Raw genomic sequence first — 23,919 nt, 5'->3', positions numbered from 1 at the left:
TGTTGTTACGTTTACATCGAAGTCGTATCCGGTTAGTAAGACCGCTAGCCTTTCGGCGAAACAGCAATTTACGGCGATGTTATTAATTATATAACCTAAAGGACAGAAAAGTTGGTCCAGTCAGGTATTCTGTTCAGCTATGGAGACAGTTGTTTTCGACTTGTTTTGTATTCCTGGTTTGCCCGTTGTCACTAACCGGGCTAGTTAGCATAGTTGGCTAATTAAGCCCTGACAAGTGCTTGGGTGCTTGTCTAACTAGCTGACGAAAGAGATCCGTCAGGAGGAGGAAATGATTAACTATTTTCTAAAAAGGCTTAGAAAGTGACATCGGTGGGTAGTACATATAGAAGGTTCTGTTTAGTAGTTATTTTATTTTTATTTCTTATAAAAATTGGCTGTTTGATGTAAGTAAAGAAAATGACCAAGAAAAACAAGATATGGACACTTAGCGATGTATATTGTGTTGATAGTAAGTCGTAATCATGTACGTTGGCTTTGAAAAGACGAGCTCCCCGATCCTTGAAAACGATATCTTGAATACAATTTTGTGATTTACATATTCAGATTAATTTGACTCAGCGGGCCTGCTTGAGGGCAGTAAGTGTTTTGCATGTCAACTTGCCGCATGGGATCAGGTGCTAGCCAGGAAAGGTAAACAGGTGTGAAACGCTGACGTGATCACAATACGTGGAACAGTTAGCACTTTATCTAATACTTTGAACATCTCTGCCAGGTACTGTTAGCTATCTGGTTGCTTGAAGCAACAACATTCCTTCAAACTATTTGGTTGCACTTTTAGCTGTGTGGGCACACAAGAGGATAAGTCACTTTTTGACACCGTCTTGTTTCAGCGGAAGACAGGTTGCGTGTTGGACAACAAACTTAACAAATTATAGATCATTAGCTAGTGCCTACTGGCCAAAGCCATAACAGTGATTAAAAATGATCTCAGAGGTATAGATAGTAGGAATGGTGTCTGTTCATGTTTGCTTGGCTTTTTTGCAAGTCTGAGCTGTTTTGTTAGGGCAGTGGGAACATCTGCAGTGACGGACTGGAAGCTGAACTGTAGTTGTATGTACGTTGCTGCGATCTTTCCCAAAAACCCACAATGCCTCCAGTCTTTTACTCATTATTGCTGTTTGGAGCTTTATGCAGCCTTGGACAGGCCATGTCCCGGGAGGAGAAGAACAGGTTGAGGTGAGTTTAAAAGAAAACACACACATAGTAATGTGATAACAGTTTTGTAACCCTGGATAGATCTTATGTGTGCTGATTTGTGTCCATGCTGTGCCTTCATCAAAGGAACCAAGTGGTTGAGATGTTTGACCATGCCTATCAGAATTATATGGTAAGAACTCCATCTTTACTGAATGATGTTCCAGGTTTACAGAGCTGCTTTTTCTTATTTGTATGTTTTTCATGAAAATTGAGATACTTATCCGTGTTCAGTAGGGGTTTAAAAATACACAGATCTATGTCAATACAGTCAGTGACTAGTGATCCAATAGCGCTGATCCAAACAGAAAATACTGAATATTGAATCACTATCCTTTGAACTGATATGATATTGTCATTTTTAAACTTGTGATTTACTCACTTAAAGCTAACATTATTTCTGTTAAACATAGTGACAAGTACAAGTTGATCATCATATAATATATATATATATATATATATATATATATATATATATATATATATATATATATATATATATATATATATATATATGTCAAATGTATTTGAGCAGTTTTTTATGATGCTAAACTTTTGATTTGTTTGGTTTTTGTGTCATTTTAAAATCACAAGTTTTTATCAGCTTGAGGGACTCATATGTGAAAGACACAAAACTTGAAGGCATTGTGTGTCAGAAGTGTGTTTGTCTGCATCCAGGACCATGCATATCCAGCAGATGAGCTGATGCCTCTCACGTGTAGAGGGAGAGTGCGTGGACTAGAACCCAGTCGAGGAGACGTTGACGATGCTCTTGGAAAGTAAGTGGTGCATTGCATAATGTTTTTTTTTTTTTTTTAAATGACATCTAGCATATTATTGGAAATCATGGAAACATCACACAGAATGTAAGTGTGTATGTACATGTGCCAGTGATTCAAATGCAGAGTTTAAGATGTTGTAATATCATCATATGCTAAATGGATAACAGAAAAAACATATTTAATTAGTATAAAATTTGTTCTTTGATTTTCCCATTATTTTGTCTTAGCTTTATTTGATATATATGATTTTTTTTACATAAACATCTAAAAGATGTCCTCTTTTTATGCTCTTTAAATAAGTCAGACTTGTGCTTTGGTCCAAAGTGAACAAACTGGTAGGAACACCTTCATTGCAGAGTAAAGATTTAAGAACAGCAGTGAAGTGTCAGTCCTCTTGCTCAATGGAGCCAATCAGCATTTTACATTAGTAAAGACCTTTTGGGAAAGCTTGTAAACATTTGCAATAATCTACCCTGTTTTAGATAAAAACAAAAATTGTTTTGTCTAAATCTTGTTTGGCCATGAGATTCGGAGTCGGATCTGTTTGGAAGGCTGCTTTCTGTCGTTGGTTTTCATTTGTACAGCTCTGAAATCAATCTGAACTTCAACTTTAATTCTTTTTTTGATAAACTTTAATGATCAGCATGAACATGAATGTTGTTTTTTTTTGATTTGACAGTCCTTTTAACAATTTCTGTTTCTCTGTACCAGGTTTTCTCTGACCCTCATTGACACCCTTGACACTTTGGTGGTGAGTATGGTTTCTATTTACTCTTTATATTTGGTTTTCTCTTAGTAAGGATAATTAAATGAACGTCATCTACATGATGCCTAGGAACATGATCGAATGAATTTTGCATAATAATTTCTATTAATACTGTGAAATGTAAAGTGTAATGTGACTAAAACCCAACAAGGTCTTTAATTAAATGAAAGCCTGTATAACTGAGCCCTCTTTGCTTCTTTTTGCCTGCCAGCTTTTAAATAAGACGACAGAGTTTGAGGCTGCAGTGAGGAGAGTCCTGTCAGATGTGCGGCTGGACAATGACATTGTGGTGTCGGTCTTTGAAACCAACATTCGAGTCCTTGGGTGAGACTGGGCTGGACTGTTAACATTTAGTCAAAAAGAATAACAAAAAAACAACTAAAGTATCGTTTCTTACATACAGTATATGAAAGTACAACATCTTTTATGACAAATGGACCAAAGACAGAAGAGGTTAGTGAATTATATTGTACTTAATTTTGTTTTTGGGTGTGTTCAGAGGTTTGCTGGGAGGTCACTCCATGGCTGTGATGCTGAAGGACGGAGGGCAGCATATGCAGTGGTACCAGGATGAGCTTCTACACATGGCTAAAGACATCGGGCTCCGACTTCTGCCAGCCTTTAACACCAGCAGTGGCCTGCCGTATCCCAGGGTAATTTTACACTTTGGGATACAAAAGTTTTTTTATTTATTTATTTATTTATTTTAAAGGGCATAAAAAGGTGTTGTCCTGATTGTAGGATCAAAATTGCTCCCACAGCTGTAGAAGCAGCTTTTAATTAGAGGAATAACTGAAAACATTTGCCAGTTGTAAAATAATAAATAATACTGTTATTGTACTAGGAATAAATGTTTTCAGCATGGCAAATTGTTATCTACATTTTCTTGTACAATTGTCTCAGATCATGACTAAATATTTTCATGTTCTGCTTCACTGCTCTGCTCACAGCTGTTACGTGCAGCTGTTATTATTATTATTATTATTAATGGCTGAGTTGTTTCCATACAGAATGACTTACAAATCAAATGTGACTCTCCAAACAGATGTTTAATACTTTTTTTTTTTTTTTTTTTTTTTTTTTTTTTAAGGTAAACTTGAAATATGGTGTCAGGGGTCCTGAGACTCGAACAGGCACAGAAACAGACACCTGTACAGCATGTGCAGGAACCATCATCCTGGAGTTTGCTGCGTTAAGTCGCTTTACTGGGGACCCTGTGTTTGAGGTATCCTTTATTCTGATCCTGTCATGTACATTTACATGCAGTAAAGCATTTTGCATAACCTATTTAAATGAACAGCTGTGTGCACCCTAGCTCCTTGTTAAATGTAGTCTTTAACCAGTTATTTATGAGAGCAACTGCTTCAATGTACTAAACAGAGTAGTTTCTATTTTAAATGAAGCAGCCACATAAAAAAAAGCATAGAGTTCATTTTGTATAATTCCAAAAATTCCAGCATATTAGCAATAAAAATACAAATCATCTAAAAAACAATGGCAAAAAAAGAAGAATGACAGGAAATACTCTAAATAATCAATCAGTTGGCCAACAAACATATTGTAGCAGACCCCAATTTTCTTTAATTTACATCTACATTTCCTCATTGAAACACATTTTCTCCATATGAATAACAGTAACCTTCTTTTTCTACCACCTCTTAAAACATTCAGGTGATGGATTATTCTGTTCTATCATAACATATTTATATGCCATTACCATACTCCTAAACAATATTATTTTGTTATTTGAAAAATGGATCCCTCAGATCAATCAAAAGTGCTAGATTAGTTACTTTTTTTTTTTTTTTTTGACCTTTTTTTGTGTCTTAAATGTTTTATTCTGACATCACTACCCTCACAGAGCTGCAAAATAGTTAGAAAAACGTACAGCCCCAATTCCAATTGTTGGGGTATTTTGTAAAATGTAAATAAAAACAAAATACAATGATTTGCAAAACATTTTTTTAATCATTAAGTCACAGCAAGCAAGTGAACCATGCCATGGGCATTAACACATCCCCTATACCATCACAGATACTGTCGTTTGAACTTTGCGCTGATAACAATCCGGATAGTCCTTTTCCTCTTTGGTTTGGAGGAGATGTCGTCCATGATTTCCAAAAACAATCTGAAATGTGAGCTTGTCAGACCACAGCACACTTTTCCACACTTTTCGGGCCCAGAGAAGCTAGTGCCGTTTCTGGGTGTTGTTGATATATGACTTTCATTTTTGCATGGTAGAGTTTTAACTGGTGCTTGTAGATGTAGCGACAAACTGCGTGAACTGATAACGGTTCTCTGAAGTGTTCCTGAGCCCATGTAGTAACATCCTTTACACAATAAAGTCTGTTTTTAATGCAGTGCCACCTGAGGGATTGAAGGTCACAGGCATTTAGTGTTGGTTTTTGGCCTTGTTGCTTACATGGAGGGATTTCTCCAGATTCTCTGAATCTTTTGATGGTATTATGGACTGTAGATAATGAAATCCCTAAATTCTTTGCAATTTACAATGAGAAACGTTCCTAAACTGTTGGACTATTTGCTCATGGAGTTGTTCAAAAAGTGGTGAACCTCGCCCCATCCATACAATGACTGAGCTGTGCGAGGATGCTCTTTTTATACCCAATCATGACATTTTCTAATTCACCTGTTCATCCGTGGAATGATCCAAACAGGTGTTTTTTTGAGCATTCCTCAACTTTCCCAGTTTTGTGTTGCCTATGTCCCAACTTGTTTGCAGGCATCAAATTCAAAATGAGTGAATATTTGCAAAAAAAAAAACAAAAAAAAAAACCCACTAAAGGTTTATCAATTTAAACATTAAATATATTTGTAATGTATTCAGTTGAATATAGGCTAAAAAAGGATTGTGTTCGGTTTTTATTTACATTTCACACACATCCCAACTTAACTGAATTTGGGCTTGTAGATATTTGTACAGACAGAACCAGCCAACCACACCCTACAAACAAGTCAGGTTTCTTTCGGATCAGGTTGCAGATGTTTGCTTTGTGAAACCACCCTATTATCATGTGATAAGATGTGAATACTGTATCCACCAAGCAACTATTGTACATGTTGACATCCCATTCAGTTTTCCCTTATTTTGTTAACTATTGATTCCTTCACACTGGTTACAGATAAAGAAGGTAAAGCATACTAATAAATCTCATGACAGATCAAAAATAGTTCATTTACGGTTCTGCAGCAACATTGACGTGTTGTGTGTTTCTGGATGGATGGATTACACTGACCAGCTGTTACCAAACTTAGTATGCTGCAGACCAAGTTGAAATCTGAAACTCTTCTGTAACCTACTTCCAACATTTGCCACAAGACCTAAGATGAAGTATGACTAATTTCAGATGCTGTTTGTGGAGTAAATAATTCTTTATTACCAAGTAAAGCCTTAATGAATAAGATTCAAGTCAAAAAATGTCTTACTGGGTTTTACTATGAAACTGATCTACCAGAGAGCGAATATGTCAGAAAGCAGTGCAACATTTCTGGCTTGAAGTATCTTCAGTCTGTCACATTTATAGCACAAGAAATAAAGATCTCAGCATACATACAAAGGGTTATCAGTAATTACATAATCATCTAAGCATTCTTCTATCTGGCTCAGACTGCCTGGTTCTTTATAATCCAGAGTCAGAGTGAGACAACCTTGCAGTGAGGACAACAATCATAACTAAGTGTGTGTCATATGTACAGAGTAGAAATTATCGTTCACATCATACCTAAGTAAAACACATAGTATGAAACGAGAATAAGATCGACCTTAACATGTTCGAATTAATGTCAAGTTGTTATTTGTCTGTGGGTAGATTATTAATAAAAGGTGTAAAAAGGTGGCTATGCATTTAATGTCCTACATCACAGTTGAGCTGTGTAATTCTTACCTGGAACTTTCACTGGATATAGATTGTATTTCATCACCTATAACTGAATTAATTAGAGAGTTTGTCTTGCTTGTATTGCAGCTATTACACTATGAAATCTGTCTGGATGGGTGTCAGCTTTATACAGAAAATGTTTTGTTCTCAGAATAATTTTAATTTTATACTGTGTTGCTTGTCAGGGATTCATACTCTTTAAAGCTTTCCTTTTTGTTGCTTGTTAAACACTCCAACTGGCCACTTTCCTTATAAATGATGAAGTGTTATTCTGGCAATGTTTCTCCTCTAGGTGGCACAGTGGTGCTGTGGTTAGCAGTTAGTAGTTATCTCACAACAGGAAGTTTTGTTGTACTGAACCTGGTGATTAAGTGGGGCCTTTCTGTGTGGCGTTAGCACAGTTGAACCATGGTGATGCAAATATTTATTTGTACATATTTTAATCTTGATTACAAATTGAAAATTAATATATTTATTAGTTAGTTTAAGTCCTATTTATCGAACAGGACTTGTTCTGTCATTATGGGGGACTTGTCCTCCTCTTCAACTCCAGTGGCCTCTGGTGTGCCACAGGGATCCATTCTGGGGCCTGTGCTTTTCTCATTATACATGTTGCCTTTATGCAGGCCATAATCTTGTCTTTTCATCTGTATGCAGATGACTTGCAAATCTATTTGCCAGTCACTCCCAATTCTCCAATCAGTTCAAATTCCTTTAACTGTTTAAAGGCTATAAAACACTTGCTCTCTCAAAATGTCCTCCACCCAAATAATAATAAAACCGAATGGATTCTGTTTGATTTCCCCAGTAAACAGAAAAATGTTGTACCCAAAGTCTTCCAGCCCCCCACTTCTATCAGGTGGTAAAAAATCTAGGGGTTAAACTGCACTGTTGTTTGAAACTGGATTATTTTGAAACAGGTTGATTCTATTCTGCCAATCCTTGTTTTCTCTGGCAAATACCAGTCTGTCTGCACAATGCTGGGCTGTAAACACAGGCTCCACTTATGTATGTCGGGCCCTCATACCACCCTCATGGTGCCTGTATCTGACAGTCTGAGCAGAAACATGCACGTTAGTTTCCTGCTGGAGGTAATTTTGCAGGGCTCTGGCAGTGCTCTTCCAGTTCTTCCTTGCTCAAAGGAGCAGATAGCAGCCCTGCTGCTGGGTTGTTGTCCTCCTTTGGCCCCCTCCACTTCTTCTGGTATAGTGGCCTGTCTCCTAGTATTTCCTACATGCTCTCGACACTGCTGGGAGACATAGCAAACCTTCTTGCACTTCTTGTGCATTGATGTGCCATCCCGGATGAGCTGCACTATCTGAGCAACTTCAGTGGGTTGCAGACACCGTCTAATGTTACCTCTAGTAGTGAAGGCACTGGCAAAATGCAAACGTGACCAAAATTCAGCCAGAAAGGATAAAGACAGGGTAATTGTCTTTGGCCACCACCTGCAGGACCATTCCTTTGTAGGGATTGTCCTGCTAATCTGTTTAATTGGTACGACAGCAGGTGAAATTGGTTTACAATTAGTTGTACTTCCTAACTGGATCAATTGATATCCCAGAAGTGTGGCTGACTTTGAGTTACATGCTAATGATTATGTGTTCCTTATATGTTTTTGAACAGTGATTCTTAAAATAAAATAAAAATAATCAAAAGCACTTAAATAGAGGAACACTCATATAAGCCATAGGAATAAAAGAAAAGGCATATTAGATGTAAGGAACTTTCGCAGAGGCATGTGGGCATATAGATACAGGCAAAGATTTGTTGATATTAACTAGGAAACTTTGCAATTTTTATCTAATTTTTAATTAGTTTTGTTGTGGCTGTAGTTATATTTCAAATTAAAAATTCAAATTTTCTCACAGCAAACATTTTGATGTGTTATATTGTAATAGCAAAAGCTATGATGTTGTTATTTATGCTAGTTATTCCTGTTTAACTCATGTGAAAGTCAAACAGCATGCACTTTATAAGACCCTTGCACTGGAGCAGCTAAATGGAATTCCGCCATCCTACATTTATCATTTTCTTACTGTAACCTGCCAAAGTGTGCTTTGGTTAAAATGTGCACTGATTGCTAAATAATGAAGTTTAAATAAGAATACATGATTGGCTTCTTAATCAAACTGCCTTTTGGGGTCAAAAGCAAAAGAAAAAGGTTATGTATTTCTCTTTGAGTCTGAGACGAGTGGATAAAATCCTGGAAGCAGGAAACTGCTGAACAAGCACAGAGTCAATACTGTAATCATTTAAACAGAGAAGAGCTACAGCAGATTGATTTTTACTTTTTTAAATCAATAATGCATCTGTCTTCACACTCACACAGGACCATGCCCGTAGAGCCATGGACTTTCTGTGGGAGAAACGGCAGAGAAACAGCAATCTGGTGGGAACCACCATCAACATTCACTCAGGAGAGTGGGTCAGAAGAGGTGAGCGAGAATGAGGGGGTGTGGTTGTGATTGAGTAGCAGAAAGGTGGAGGGAGTGAAGGAATAACAGGATAGATGTAGAAGTGACATTAGATTAGTGGCTGGTACAAGAGGAAGTAAATGGGAAAATTTGAAGCGCATCAGAGTGGATGAGTACAACCAGAATTCATACTGTCGTTGTCCTCTGGTTTGTGTTCTGTAAGGCAGTGGATTATGGATTGTAGATTATTTTGTTTGTTTCCAGATAGTGGAGTTGGAGCTGGAATTGACTCGTACTATGAATACCTGCTAAAGGCTTATATCCTCTTGGGAGATGACCTGTTTCTGCAGCGGTTCAATATTGTGAGGACACACACATACACACATACACACGGCTCTCTGTCTGCATGATAGCATTTGTCACAACAACATCCTACATTTATTAAAGCAGTTTTAAATACTGTTAAATGTATAAACTTTTATTAAGTTTTAAAAATGAAGCCTAGCTAAAGACCTCCGAGGATTATTTCTTTATTTGCTTATTATGATCGATGGGATGGTACATAAATATAAATTTATGCTAGTTTAAGAATAGTTTTGTTCAATTTCTTTATTTGCTTTTCACTGAGAGAATGAGAAAATTTTAATTACTAATGTTTTCAATTTTATATCAAAATTATATATCAAACCGTCTCAGATTTCTGATGTTAATCTCTTTATGAATAATATATTTTTATTGATTGTTTCTTACTTTACCATGAATAATTAATAATGTAAAGAAATACTGTTAAGACTTGATGTCAAGTTTTCAGGGCCATTAAGTCATCTGGCTCATATCAGTATATATTTATGTTAAGCATCAAACATCATGTATGTTAATTTAGTTGTTTTTTATTCCACCCTTACCTCCAGATGGTTACATCCTCATTTTGCCCACTGTTTATGTCTCGTTTAGCACTATGCATCGATAATGAAATATATTAGCCAGCCTCCTTTGCTGCTGGATGTCCACATCCACAAACCTCTGCTTCCTGCTCGCACCTGGATGGATTCTCTCCTGGCTTTCTTTCCTGGTCTCCAGGTCGGATTGGATCATTTAATCTGAGTCATTTTTGCTACCTCGATGGAGTCTTTTGCCATTTAATTAACTTCTAACACATTGTTTCTTCAGGTTTTGAAAGGAGATATCCGTCCTGCAATTGAGACTCATGAGATGTTGTACCAAGTTACTAAAAAGCACAACTTTCTCCCAGAGGTAATCTGCCTTTCTGTGTGTGAGTTAAAAGTACAAAATCTTTGCCTTTCACTGCAGCTTAAAGTCTGTTACATACTCCACAAGAAGCGAGAACCTTTTTCTTGTCCTCAAGGTTGGGGGACATAGTTGGGGACATCTTGGGGTTTGTTGTCGACACATTATTGGAGCAGAACTTTCTTTTCATGGGACTTCGAGAAGTATCGTGTGATTGGTTGGACATTTGAGGTGGGTGCGGTTAACACAGAAAAGTATGAAGGGGAAAGTTGTCACGTCTGATGCAAGGCTGGACAGATAGCTTTATTTAACAGGTGATCGAGGTGGTGAGAAAGCACAAAAATGAATACAACACGTGGTATATAAAGACACGGCACCGCTGCATGCACAACCACACCCTGCCACAGATGAAATTTCTCATTCAGTATGAAATCACCAAGCCAGTTGTTCATTGCACATAAAAACTCAGACGTCCCCCCCCCCCCGCAGTAATCCCCATCCTGCTGTGGATGAAGCTTTTCGTGGTGTATGAATTGACTGGATTGACTGGACTAAAACAAACTTTTTTTTTTTTTTGTTCTTGCCAACTTGAGAACAAGAACTAAGTTCTCGCTTCTCGCATAGTTTTAACATAAAGTTTTGACTCTGTTACTTGACTGTAGAATCAGATATGCCACATATGGTTTGTGTTTCCAGCCAAAACTTTGGAAATGAACAAGCTTGTATTTCATGTGACACGGTTGCATGTAAGCTTCATCTGTCAGTTTCCGTTGCAGCACTTGGGATGGATGTGTTCACCCTTTTGTCCTTCTCATCTGTCCTCAGGCCTTCACTACTGATTTCAGGGTACACTGGGCTCAACATCCCCTGAGGCCTGAGTTTGCAGAGAGCACCTATTTCCTTTATAAGGTAATTTATCGAGAAGCAGACATCATTTGTATTGTCTTGACAAAGTCTGCATCTTGCTTTGTTTTTAAAAGTTTTTAAAAGTTTTTCATTTTAATCATCTTCCATCCGTTTGTAAGAAATCTTTGTTTCAACAGCAATTGAGCTTCATACAAAAGACAAATACTGGTTTGTTATTATCTGATTATAAGAAGATAAATCTTTTAAATAGTTTTGAAATATTTGATTGCGACAGGTCTCCACTGTCATTTTCTTTGTTGTTCATGATCACACCATTGCCCTCTTATTTCCCCCAGGCCACAGGAGACCCATACTACCTGGAAGCAGGTCGCAGCATCATGGAGAACCTCAATCGCTTTGCTCGTGTCCCCTGCGGCTTTGCTGCCATGAAAGACGTACGCACAGGGAGCCACGAGGATCGGTCCGTGTATAAAGACTGTACAAAAATATAGACTTATGTACATGAATTAAACAGTAAAATGCCCAAAGTGGTAAATTATAGGAAAAATATATATATGTAATTTTGCTCCATGTTTTGACATGTCTCCTTTTTTTGCAGAATGGACTCCTTCTTCCTTGCTGAGATGTTTAAATATCTCTTCCTGCTGTTTGCTGAGGCTGACGAGCTTTCTTTTGATGTGGAAGACTACGTCTTCACGACTGAGGCACACCTGCTGCCTCTGTCTCTTTCCACAGTCCCCCTCTCCTTGTCCTCTTCTTCAAACAAAACAGTAACATATTTGATTCACTGTAACTCCTATATTTCATATGATCAAAGCATTCATGTTTCTTGGAACAACTAAATCTGTCCTTCCATTTTAGTCTGAGGAGGAGCTGGACGACTCCAACTTTGACTGGACGTGTCCTAACACTCGCCTCCTGTTCCCTGACCCTGCCTTCCCTCGTAACCTGAGAGAACCAATTCGTAGTGCGGTTGACAAGAGTTGTCCACGTCCCATTCCTTACAGGTATGTAAACGTACAGGTTTAACCACGTTATAAACCTTGATTTGTCTGTTTTTTGAAATAGCTGTTGTCCTTATATCTTGTTCCCTTCTAGCTTTCATTAGAATCTAACCAAATGTGCTATATAGGAACAGACAGAACATTTAACATTCACCTTGTCTTTCCTCTCAGGGAACCTGGTATGGGTCATCCTCCTCTAAGAGCTCAAGATTTTATGGCAAACAACCCTGAACATCTGGAGCTGCTCAGGAGGATGGGAGTCAGTCTCATCCACCTAAAAGATGGTAGAGTGCAGCTGGTCCAGCATGCTACACAGGTAAACACTGCAGCAACATGCATGGCTGAAATCATCTTTTTCTTCCTGGCAAGTTGGCCTATACAGTTTTGTCCCACTTCTGTTATTTCTGGTCTTCTTCCACCCCTATAAAATGCTCTCTCCTCTCCCACTCTGTCACACCTACACCTAGGCAGTGAGCGCGGTGGCGGCAGAGGATGGCGTGCGTTTCATGCAGGAGATGATGGAGCTGTCCAGCCAGCAGCAGAAAGAGCAGCTGCCTCCCAGAGCCATTCAGATCGTCTCACATCCATTCTTTGGCAGGGTTGTGCTGACTGCAGGCCCGGCACAGTTTGGTACAGACCTGTCCAAAAGTTCCACAGGGGTGAGTCAGTTTTTATTTTAACTCTGCCAAAGATATAAATGAACACTTAGATCTCCTCCTGTTTTGTTTTTCTGAGAGAGACACACTTTTCGCATGTACTTTTGAGAGGAAACTTTCTCTATAGGATTTTTTTTCACTTAGACTAGAGAAAATATGACCGTATAGCCCTGCTCAGTGTAAGCACCAGAACCAAACATGTTGGATCAGACTGCAGTGCTGTGTATCTTAAAACTGATGCATTCCTTCATTCTTGGCACCAATTCTGCCTTTTTCCTCCCCTCATGCAGGTACGAGGCTTTGTGACTGTGGCTGAACCTTACAGCGGCTGCAGTGAGATCACCAATGCTGAGTACGTTCAGGGCCACATCGCTCTGCTCCAGAGGGGTCAGTGTATGTTTGCAGAGAAGGCCAGGCACATCCAGAAGGCTGGCGCCATCGGCGGCATAGTCATCGGTCAGTGCGGACAGCAAGTGACACAAACCGGAAGATGGCTTTTCAATGACTAGATTATTGTTCAATAACTAGATTATATTGAATTTATGCAGTCCAGCGGAGTCCTGTGTGCTAAATGATGACTGAGTAATTAATTAGAACAGCTCAGACTTATAGTATTTGGAGTAAAAATATTTATATATGGATGACTTCTTTTGTTAAAATGATACATTCCCTTGAAATGAACTGTTAAGCAGCCAAATACTTCATAGCTTTTTTATAAAAATTTGTGCAGAAGCTAAATGTATTTTAAATGTTATATTATAAAATGCAATGATATTAAACAATTAAGATGAGGCAATAGTTCTGATGCAAAGTGAAATTGTTATATTTCGCAAAGTTTTATTGATTTATTTCTCCTCTCTGGTCCAGATGATAATGAGGGCAGCAGCAGCGACACGGCTCCTCTGTTTCAGATGGCCGGAGATGGCCGCAACACGGACGACATCACCTTGCCACTCCTCTTCCTCTTCCACAAAGAGGGCAACATCCTGTTGGAGTCGTTGAAAGAGTACAGAGAGGTGGAGGTGCTGCTGAGCGACAAAGCCAGAGACAGAGGTGTGATGGTTTTCCTTTTGTCAACCACTCGTCATACCTAATGATGATCTGAGATCCTCTCCTTACTTTGCTTATATCCCTTCACAAGACTGATCACATTTGTGTTCATATCTTCTTCCACTGACTCGGTCTCATTATGTGCTTGGCTTCATAAAATAAAAATGGGGTGTTTTCATTCAGGCGTTATTTGAAGCCACCACCACCTGTGGCTATAATGGGGTTTAGTGGAGGTGTTCACCCTCATCAACATTTCGTCCTTCTACTTTTCCTTTTTCCGTATTTGCCAAATCCCTCTATTCCCTGTAACCATACCTTTCTCTCCTCTCTTTCTTGGTTTCTCTTTCTTTCTTTTCTTTTTTTTTTGTAACCCTGTCCCCTTTGGATGAGCAGCAGCCATATTCAAAGGTAAACCTCTTCCAGGAAGCCTAATTGAGGGCAGTAAGTATTCTCTTCTTTTCCCTTCTCCCTTTAATGTTATCCTTCCTTTGCCTTAGTCTTTGCACTAATATTTGTATCCTGCATCCATCTTCCTCACTCCTCCTTCTAATTACAGGATTGTTTTTAATTTACTAGCAAAACTTAATGTAGTCACATTATCATTTCCTCCCCTCAAAAAAAGCTTTTGGTACCGCAACTCTGTTTTTTGTCAAGGGGCAAACTGGTATTTATGGTGCTGGATTGGACAACAATGCAACCATGTATTTACTTGGTTTTTGGTTTTCATATATAATGCTAAGAAGCTTAAACAGAGGTTAAGGATCAGCTGCAGCTGTGAGGAATCCCTCTGCTCTAAACTCTTCTCACTGCAGCAGGCGCTAGACCACAGACCCCTTTTGATTAATGACCATTTTCTGTAACCTTAAAGCCATCATTACTGCATGGAGACCAGACAGCCAGTACCCCATCTGAGCATGAATTATGAAAGTCTTGAAGCTACAGGCTGCTGTGATAATTATAGCAGCCCTGGATGTATTCCCTTGGTTGTGTAATAAAAAGCGCAAACTCATGCCTTAACTCATTTTTAGAAATGGATCAAATATGCTTTCTCTCCTGCCAGATCTGTGCACAATTCACAGTACAGTTTTTTTGTGCCAGATTCCTTTTGTCAGTTTGTTTTGCAGCAATTTGAGAAAGGCTTTATCCTGTAGGAAACATGACTCACTCGGCACCATGCTGTTATAGTTGACACCCTTTCAATGAAAACCGTTCTATTTTTTACTTGAATGGCTAACAAGAGGCATGTGTAGATTACTGGCTGAGAAGCAAGAAAAGATTGTTCTCCGTGTGTGTGTGTGTGTGTCCATTGTGCACATTTTTATGTAAAGCTGTTCAGTCTCACACCCCTGCTTCCTTTTCAGGTGTGAATGCGCAAGAAGCGGAGGAGGACTGTCAAACTGAAGCAACGACTCCCACTTCATTCGAACCTGTCAGCCAGTCGCAGATGAGCACGGTGGAGCTGGATGAATCGGCTCCTAAGGAAGTTTCTCCTGCACAGGAGGAAGTCAGTCCTGTAGATGAGGACACTAGTCCTGCAGAGGATGTTAGTCCGCTACAAGAGGAAGATAGTCCCAAAGAGCTAAAGCCTGATTTGGTTCAGCCTAAAGAGAAGAGAGACTCTGAGAAGACGAAGGAGCCTGAAGGCAACACAGACTCAAGCAGCCAGTCAGTGGATGAGCTGCTGGCTGATTGGCGGGAAGACTTGGAGGCATTCCAGCAGATGGAGAAGGATGAGCTCTGACATTAGTGAGACACTTCATGCCCGGTGACTGTGGGTTTACCACATCTTGGGGAGGGATCTAGAGGAGGTGTATCTTCACATCACCAGTCTCCATCTGATGAACTCTGAGGAAGCAATCGTGGTCTCTTCTCTTGTCCTCTGTGACAGGTATCACTTGCAAAGGCAGCCTGCATATTTTATCTCTGGACCATAAGGGAGTCCTTCTTTGGTAGATGATGGATGAAACAGCAGGGTTATTACCTCACTCTATCATACAGTTTCTGTCTGATCATAACAACCCTTACTGAATGACTTGGACCAGCCTGTTTGTAACCAGTTCAAGTTACTTCTCATACTGTTTTAATCTCTGTGCATTTCTGACTTTAGCTCAAACAATCAATGCTGGTTCAACTATTTCTTTCTCACTCATTAAACCATTGACCAACTGATTTTATTAAAATGTGAAGATTATTTGTAATGATAAATTTGTGTTTTGATGGTCTTGGGACATATGAGGGGTGCTTGTAAAAATGTCTTTCTATGGCTTTAAGCTAGATGAACTCAAAATCAGACTTAATCACTCTGGAGAATCACTTGTAAATATGTATTTGTCCAGATATGTTGACCACATTGGGACAGACACACCCTCACAGAGTAGTGGGCTGTATTACACACCCACAGCCTGCCACGTGAGGGCGCTATATGATCTATTTATTATGCTGGACTTGTTGACTGGCTGGAAGGAGCAGAAACCAGCCAATGAATAAACAGGATGAGATTCAATAAAGATTGAGAAGGGAGTATGGGAGAAGACTGTCTTAAGTATTTGGGTTTATAACATTAAAAAAACTCAAAGTTTTATTTGGATGTTCCAACTCAAATTCCTGCAGGACGGCTTGTTAAATTTATAAAAAGGAAATTAACTAAATGATGATGGAAAAGCTGCAAGTCTTCAGAGGAAACGGTAAATGGGTGGGGACTTGTAAAGGAAAAGGAAATATGTTATATTGAGTGGAAGGTAAAGATTTTGAAATCATCTCTTTTCCAGCACAGTGGGAAGACACCCACATTAAGACACTTGAGTCAACATGACAGATGTGTAACTGGAAAATTCTCAGTATGCACCATATTATTACTGTATAGGAATATGTTACTTAATGACAGCACAGCTTTTGGAGCTAAATTTACTTCTACTTGTTTAAGCTATTCACCAACAGCAAGTGCAGCATTAATCAACAAGATAACATTGATAAATGTGGAACAGAGAATAATGATAGTACATTCCCACCACTACATTACAGTTATATCACTCATTTGAAAATCAGTTAAGTGAAAAGAACACAGGAAAAAAAACGTACATTATTTGAGTTATTTGCTATTATATCTATATAGTTTTCCACAGCTCCATAATAATACCTCAAGAAATAAATAATAAATACTGTCATTCCTGGGCAGTAATGGTTGGGTTTACATCTCTTTTATCAAGAAATTAGCAAAAAAAAAGTAGCCTGATAATATAAAACATATGTAATCAGATTATAGAGGACTTTTTTTTTATTTGCCAGTTTAGCTGCAAATCTTTACATCATTTTTTTCATGCAGGAATCTACCATATAATTCTGCAATCTTTGTTGCAGAATAAAGTCATGGGACTTTGATTTTATCAGCTAAAAATTGTTAATCTAAAAATGCATTTTAATTGCATAAAAAGGGAAAAATGCTATTAGCAAATTATGCGTGAGTTTATTTTTGGTGTGATCTAAAGAAAGCAACAAGTATTTCCATTAGATTTCCACTCTTGTTGTAATCCAGTGCATTTTGTTACTCTACACAAACTACCATGAGATTTGTGTTCAGCAGCTGGTTGCATCTGAAAGTACTCTGATCCAACCCTTAACTGCGTAGACTGGATCACTGTCATTGCTGGGTCCAAAATACTTGGGCAGTTCTGATCCAGCACTGATTGGTGAGTTGGTGGGGCACTCCTCAGCAAGATGGCTGCATTGCTGCGCGCAATAGTGGCATCCTGTTGAAATGACGCAAGCCACAGTTTACGTTCGGTCTTCGAGGCTCTGAGCTCTCCAGTCTCCATAGCTCAGATCCAGCCCGGCACACAGCCCGGAAGACCTACCGGGTATCCTTTAGTGGACCGAGGGGAACGGGTTCATCCGAGTAAGTACTAGCATGGATTACTTTCCCTGTCGTCTCTCAAAGGTGCCGTTTTCATCCAGTTAGAACCACGTTCTTTCTCGCTTTGCTCGTTGTTTCCCGAGTGCACTGTGATTACCCGGCGCTCTCCCTCCAGCTTCACGGGGCTTCGCATCTGTCGATGTTTTGTTGTCGGGTGAGGCTCGCTGCGGCGATAACGCAGCATTTTCTTTCATTTAATGGCGTTAAAACACAAGTGGAGTGGGAAAAGTGAGACGTGTTTGTGTCTGCCATAGGCTGTGTGAGTGTGCTGAACTGGCTCTACTCGAACAGCGTTGGCTCAGCGCATTTCAAATTTTCCACACATCCTGGTTGGCTGTGCCACCCTGTCCCGCTGCTCCCTCTCATATCTGAGGCCATTCGTTTCTGGGGAAACTCTCCACAGAGGGAGGACCTGTGCTGGTCAAGGCTAGAGGCCGTTAACCTTTAGAGGAAATCCAACTATGTATGTACACACTGAGACATTTTGAGCGCCCTCTGCCCTGCTGCTTTACCTTTCCCCTGTGGGAAACAAAGCGCCTAGTGTCTCCTTGTAACGCAGCTGGACGCAGCTGTTGGGCGGTGTTGCGGCTTGAGTCCCCTGGACAGGATAGGACAGGACTACGCGGGGCTCTGTGACCGAGCCAGGGGCTTCCTGCAGCTCCTGTTGTTGCTTGCACAGACCGTGTGTCTACAACTTCTCTATAGGCTTTTTGGCATGAAGTCAGAAATTGCTGTCTTTGTTCCTCATTCAGTCTGTTGCATTTATGTACCTTAGAGGAAAGACAAAGCTGCTGGATAATGTTAACAAAGTCACAGCAGCCAGAATTAGATTTGATACACTGGCTCATTAGCAAAATTCCTACTTAAAACGTATCCTTCTCTTCCTGTTATACACTCAGTGTTGCCAAAGAGTTTCCCGATACTTCCTTGTAGCTGCTTTTAAATGTGCAGTATGTTTATTAGCTACTGTAGATTCCAGCATATGATGAACTTCACTTGACCTACACATTTATTTGTTGACTGTGCTGCTCTGTGGTGTTCAGCTAGGATGGTGTAGACAGCATGTTTGGTCGCATAGCCTTCTGTCACTAGCGGCTTACATCAGGGTTATATAGGTTAGCAGCAATCCTGTGGGTGGATGTTGCAAGCCCCCCTACTTTTGGCTTGATTCATCTATTTGTCCTCATCTGTCTGCTTCCATCTGCCTACCTCTCACAGCCTCCCTAACTTGCTTATCACATAGTTTGGCATGAGTGTTTATTGCTCACATATGGCCTTTTGATCCACTGGCTTGCAGAAATGACTGAAACACAAGTCTCACTCCTCCTCTCTCTCTCTTTCTCCAAGGCAGGAGGATCTATTTTTAGTCCTTTTCCATCGTCCTCATCCTCCCAATCATCACTTTTATCTGCCCTGTGCCCTCTTAACCCTCAGCTGATGACAAGCAGTTTAGATGAGCATCTGGCCCCTGTCAGGGTCATCATTTGCAACACCTGTGATGTCACTGTGTGAAGAGGTGGAGGGTTACCATGGATACCAGGATGTCTTCTCTATCTGTGGGTGTTAGAGGGAGTTCCCGTGACTGTCTCTTGCATCCAGCTTGTGTTTGCTTTGCAGACTTTGTGCTTTGTGCCGTCAGGTGTGATGAGTCGTCTTTATTGCAGTGCAGAGAACAGGTCATCGCAACATGATCCCTCCAGGTTCTGTTTGTCAGTTTCTTTGAGGACATGGCTTGACGATTGGGCTGTCTGCATGACCGAACGATAACCAGAGCTTGAGCAAATGTTGCGGCATCAAACGTGAAAGGTGCACTTGCTATCTTCTTTCTGGTGTTGTGTATATGCATCACCAAGTGTCTGCTTGCACTGCAGCCGACGTGCCGATTAGCGAGTGTGGGCCATTTCTGGCCCCTGTCAGAAGCCTCTGTGCTAGGTCTGTCTTTGACTGCTCGCCTTTCGAATCAGCAATGATTGGCTGTGAAGCCTGCATTCGTGCTTGTTGTGCGTGTGTCTGTCACATGATAAAGCAGCACCTCCCTGTGTCCCTGACTGTGTTTATAGTTCAGTTTTTGTCCAGAGTCCAGTTGGAATGAGACACAGAGTCTGTGTGCAGTAATAGTGTTTTGTTTTTTTCATCTTCTTATTGCGTATTCCTATCCTTCATCCCTGTTCTACCTCTGAGGTGGAAGATTACATCTGCTTTCAATCTAAACTCTGGATAAAACTGTGTCGGATGGGATCGCTGCAGGCCTATACCTTGATAATGACAACACTGTTGGAAAATTGAATCCTCAGAAAAAGCTTTTGCATTAAAATCCAAAGACCCACTGACTTCTTAAGTGTTGTGCAATACACAACTTTGATTGGTGTTAGGGTATGCTTAAAAGTGAAGTATGTGGTGTAATGTGCTGACGTTTCCTTTAAATACTTTCCTGTTTCCCACACTAGACTTTTTCCCATTTTGATGATGTGCAAAAACACAACAGTAACTTATTTAATGCCAGGAAAGATGATTATATCACACGTGACATTTGTTTTAAATGGTGTGATCTTTGCTCTACCATAAAATATTATGACATTACAGTAATAACACATGTGTAAACAAAACTAAACTGCAGTGAAGATGGTAGCAAGATGTACTGTTTATCTTTTAAACACCAGGTTTATAATTTATTTGCCCTCTTTGAAACGTTTGGAGGAAAAAAATGATCATTTTATTTATATAAAAGTTTAATTTGTTTGATTTTTATTTTTTACATTTTGTCTAGATATAGATGTACTGTAGTGAAATGGCTTTAATAGCTCTTTTGCTGATTTTCTATTCTGTATGATGTAAATCATCAAATTATCCACATTTTTCATATAAAAAATGAACATCATTGTTACTTTCTTTCAGACAATGTTTTTGGCTTCAGTTGGCTCTAACTGAATCTTGTTTTCACCACATATGTCTATGTGGTATGTATATGTGGTAAATTACAAATTGAATGCAAAGTGGGGCTGCATAATATATAGAAAATCTATTGTTGCAGTATCAACATGCACAATATCACGAATTTTTCTTAAACTGGGATGAGCACAGGTGTGCATTCTACCTAGAGGAACTTTTGCTTTTTTGCATGCATAGATGCAGAAATGGATTCCAGCCCTCCTGCACACGTATGTTTGCCTTATATCGTGCAGCTCTATCATAAACAAGCATCATTGTATAGTTGTAGATGGAGATTGTGTGGCTCTTCTTTTTGTGACACCCAGCAAGACATTAAAAGTCATGTTTCAGTGGGAGGTTTCTTTTGTGCCTGCGTATTTATATCTTTGGCAGATTGGGCAGGACTCCTCACCCACTGAGCTCGGAAAGGAGATTTCTGACATGCAGTAATTTCACAGACACACTTCCAGCTTTCAAATGCAGACTTTTTAACCTTTTAAAACTGGCAAACACTCCTTACAGGTTGTTTGACTGCTCCCAGGTGGAGAAAGTCCAAGATCATAAATCAAGAGATATTGTTTTGACAGTTTCAAAAGCTGCCATTAAACTATAAATGGACATGGGTATTAAGCACATCTCAAAAGACTGAGACAAAAACTATATGATGTATTTGGGTGTTGGCAGTATAACTAAATTCATGACAGGAATAGATGTGTATGGGTAATTGTGGTATATTTGTGGGAGGTAATTTCATTTTTTGCCTATGTGTGGCTTATGATGGCTCACTATTTCCATGGTAAGCTGAAAACTAATATTAAAGTATTTTTTCATCTATATGTCCAAGTATTTCTTCTCTTATTCAGGGTTGAATTGTAAAATCTGCATGTTATGTGTCATTAGGAAGAATTGTAGATGGGTGCATTGAGTGGAAGGTTTGTTATTCTACGGGGAAAAGCAGTGATTTGCATGTGAAAAGAATAACATTGTGCATTTCACACCAGCCATGTTCAGATGTGAAACACAGGCTGATCTGCACCTTCTTAAACAAAGAGCTAGAACAGGGAAACACTTTGCTGTATTTTCTTTCACACACATCATCTGAAATAGCTTTGCCATTTATCCTGCAGCATGCTTCTCGATTGCACATGAACTGATATTTATTTTTTTCAGTTGTGGTAATTACTTATGAATATTAATGTGGGTATTCTCCTTTTTTACAGCTTGTGGGTTGGTTTGTTAGCAATTCAGAAGGATCTGGGTGAGAAAACGTAAACAAGTTTGACCTTGCATGGCTGCTGTCTTAAAGCAGGCCCACTCTGTTGGCCGTGCAGCTGTCTCGTAGTAAAGATGAACAGGCGTGCTTGCACTGAAGGTACTTTTATATGTAAAAGCAGTGATGGTAAAAAAGATGGAGCACCTTTCTGTGCACCATTTGGCTGAAAGTTGACTTTAAGACCCTCCTTTTCTTTTTATTATTAATCAAACCTCTTTGATATCACTGTAACAATTCCCATTCATCGTTCCACTCGGTCGCCTCATACTCTGACCTTTTTTTTTTAATTTTACCTCTGTCATAATTAGAATCAGCAGAACAAAACACTATCAGCAGGAATAAAACAGCCGTGGCTACAAGGCCTTCATGCTTTTAGAGAATCTGTCTCACTCTCAAGAACTCAGTGGTGCAAATGCCAGCCATTAATAGGCCTCAAAGGACACATTTTATCCTAAAGTCTTGCCTGCATTAGTTGGAACAATCCATTTTTGTATGGTTTGGTTCTACCTGCACCAAAATGTGGCCCATTACGGCTCAGATTTCTATTAGGCTGCTATACTGGTCCCTGGGGTTAAGCTGCTAATGGTATTCTGGAATATCTCTTTTGCAACTTTCTGCTTTCATTCTTGTTTCATCCATCTCTTTTAGTCTTTTTAGCTTTTTTTTTTTTTTTTTTTTTTTTAAAAAAACAGCAGTTATGTAAGGATATGGTAACAGCCATGCCGATCCTATGACTGCAGCTCAACTGGGTTTTACAGCCTCGGAGTAAAGACTTACCGTTTACAAATGTGTATGTGTGCTAAGCTAACAGCTTGTCTTAAACCTGCTGTTGTTTTTTTAGCAGAACATTATTTAGCTGCGTGCTGCGTGTCTCTTATTGTCAGCAGTAAGGCCAGGCTGAGGTCTAATTCTACAGAACAGAGGCGCTCCTGTTCAAGATCTGTCTCCTCCTTCTTCCCTTTGTTTTAATATTAACAGTGGCCCCCCCATGACAGCTTATCATCTCATTACAACAGTGGAAAAGAAGAAAGAGACACTCAACAGCAGACAACAGAGAGAGACTGGAGGGTTAGACACACAGCACACCACTCGAGAGAAACTTTTACCATCAGCACAGTGTGTGTTGGCGTGGCTTCCCTGGCTTGTCAAGCTGATGGAGTGGTTAAACTGGAATAAGAGGAGAGGTGAAGCATTTGCTGTCTGGCTAAAGTAAATATTATGTTAGATTTGTCCAGGAGTTGTACTGAAACACTTTTCTGTCACAGAGAGCCGCAAAACGACATCTTGCACTCCCATCGGAAAGCAACATAGCAATTTCAGATATATTTGCTGTTGTAGCAGGGATATGCATACAGTTTTCACAAATTACCGTCTGTACTTGTTGGAAACAGATATTTCTCTAGGTTTATTTGTTCTTTAAGGCTAAGAATATAGTTGTTTTAAATTATACGTATTCACGGTTAACATTGCTGTCACATGTAGTTTTGTTAGTTTGAAGTGTTGTTTGTGGACATCCTTGGTAATTAATACAATGTGTTCAAAAGCAACAACTTGTGAGTAACCAGCAGGGGCAGTGTAGGAGGTTAAAGAGGTCCTCGGTGGCAGGGCCCTGGGGGGTGGATGGGATCCGCCCAGAGTTCCTTAAGGCTCTGGATGCTGTAGGGCTGTCTTGGCTCACACGCCTCTGCTGCATCGCATGGACATTGGGGACAGTTCTCCTGGACTGACAGACTGGGATGGTGGTCTCCCTCTTCAAAAAGGGGGACCGGAGGGTGTACTCCAATCACAGGGGGATCACATTCCTCAGCCTCCCTGGTAAGGTCTATCCAGGGGTGCTGGAGAGGAGGGTCCGTCAGATAGTCGAACCTCGGATTGAGGAGGAGCAGTGTGGTTTCCGTCCCGGTCGT

The 23,919-nt window shown here is 39.7% G+C and overlaps 2 protein-coding genes across 4 annotated transcripts in view; both read left to right on the top strand.

Moving 5' to 3' along the window:
* edem3 (ER degradation enhancer, mannosidase alpha-like 3) lies at positions 1–16,479 on the top strand. Of its 2 annotated transcripts, XM_042006256.1 has the most exons (21): positions 1–1,197; positions 1,303–1,348; positions 1,894–1,994; positions 2,709–2,748; positions 2,975–3,087; positions 3,263–3,416; positions 3,854–3,988; positions 8,992–9,097; positions 9,341–9,438; positions 10,031–10,156; positions 10,247–10,330; positions 11,150–11,233; positions 11,527–11,651; positions 11,790–11,961; positions 12,053–12,198; positions 12,367–12,511; positions 12,663–12,854; positions 13,142–13,307; positions 13,719–13,904; positions 14,295–14,342; positions 15,263–16,479. In XM_042006256.1, exons 1-21 carry the CDS (start codon positions 1,109–1,111, stop codon positions 15,640–15,642), a joined length of 2,736 nt encoding a protein of 911 aa, XP_041862190.1. In that variant the 5' UTR covers positions 1–1,108; the 3' UTR covers positions 15,643–16,479. The 2 variants fall into 2 exon arrangements, with proteins under 2 accessions (XP_041862190.1, XP_041862191.1); XM_042006257.1 differs by lacking the exon at positions 14,295–14,342 and having other exon boundaries at positions 2–1,197.
* Positions 16,480–17,576: 1,097 nt separating this feature from the next.
* The window catches only part of zgc:92140 (uncharacterized protein LOC447854 homolog), a 30,028-nt gene continuing 23,685 nt past the window's right edge, over positions 17,577–23,919 (top strand). The window contains exon 1 of one of the 2 annotated variants that reach the window (XM_042006370.1): positions 17,577–17,790. The gene's annotated coding sequence lies outside the window, so the exon portion shown is untranslated. Of the gene's footprint in view, positions 17,794–23,919 lie in introns of both variants that reach the window. The other variant, XM_042006369.1, reaches the window with a different exon arrangement.

The sequence above is a fragment of the Melanotaenia boesemani genome, chromosome 14 (assembly GCF_017639745.1).
Source record: "Melanotaenia boesemani isolate fMelBoe1 chromosome 14, fMelBoe1.pri, whole genome shotgun sequence".
NCBI lineage: Eukaryota > Metazoa > Chordata > Actinopteri > Atheriniformes > Melanotaeniidae > Melanotaenia > Melanotaenia boesemani.
Note: the sequence above shows the minus strand (reverse complement) of the source record. Positions and strands in the feature narration are given on the sequence as shown.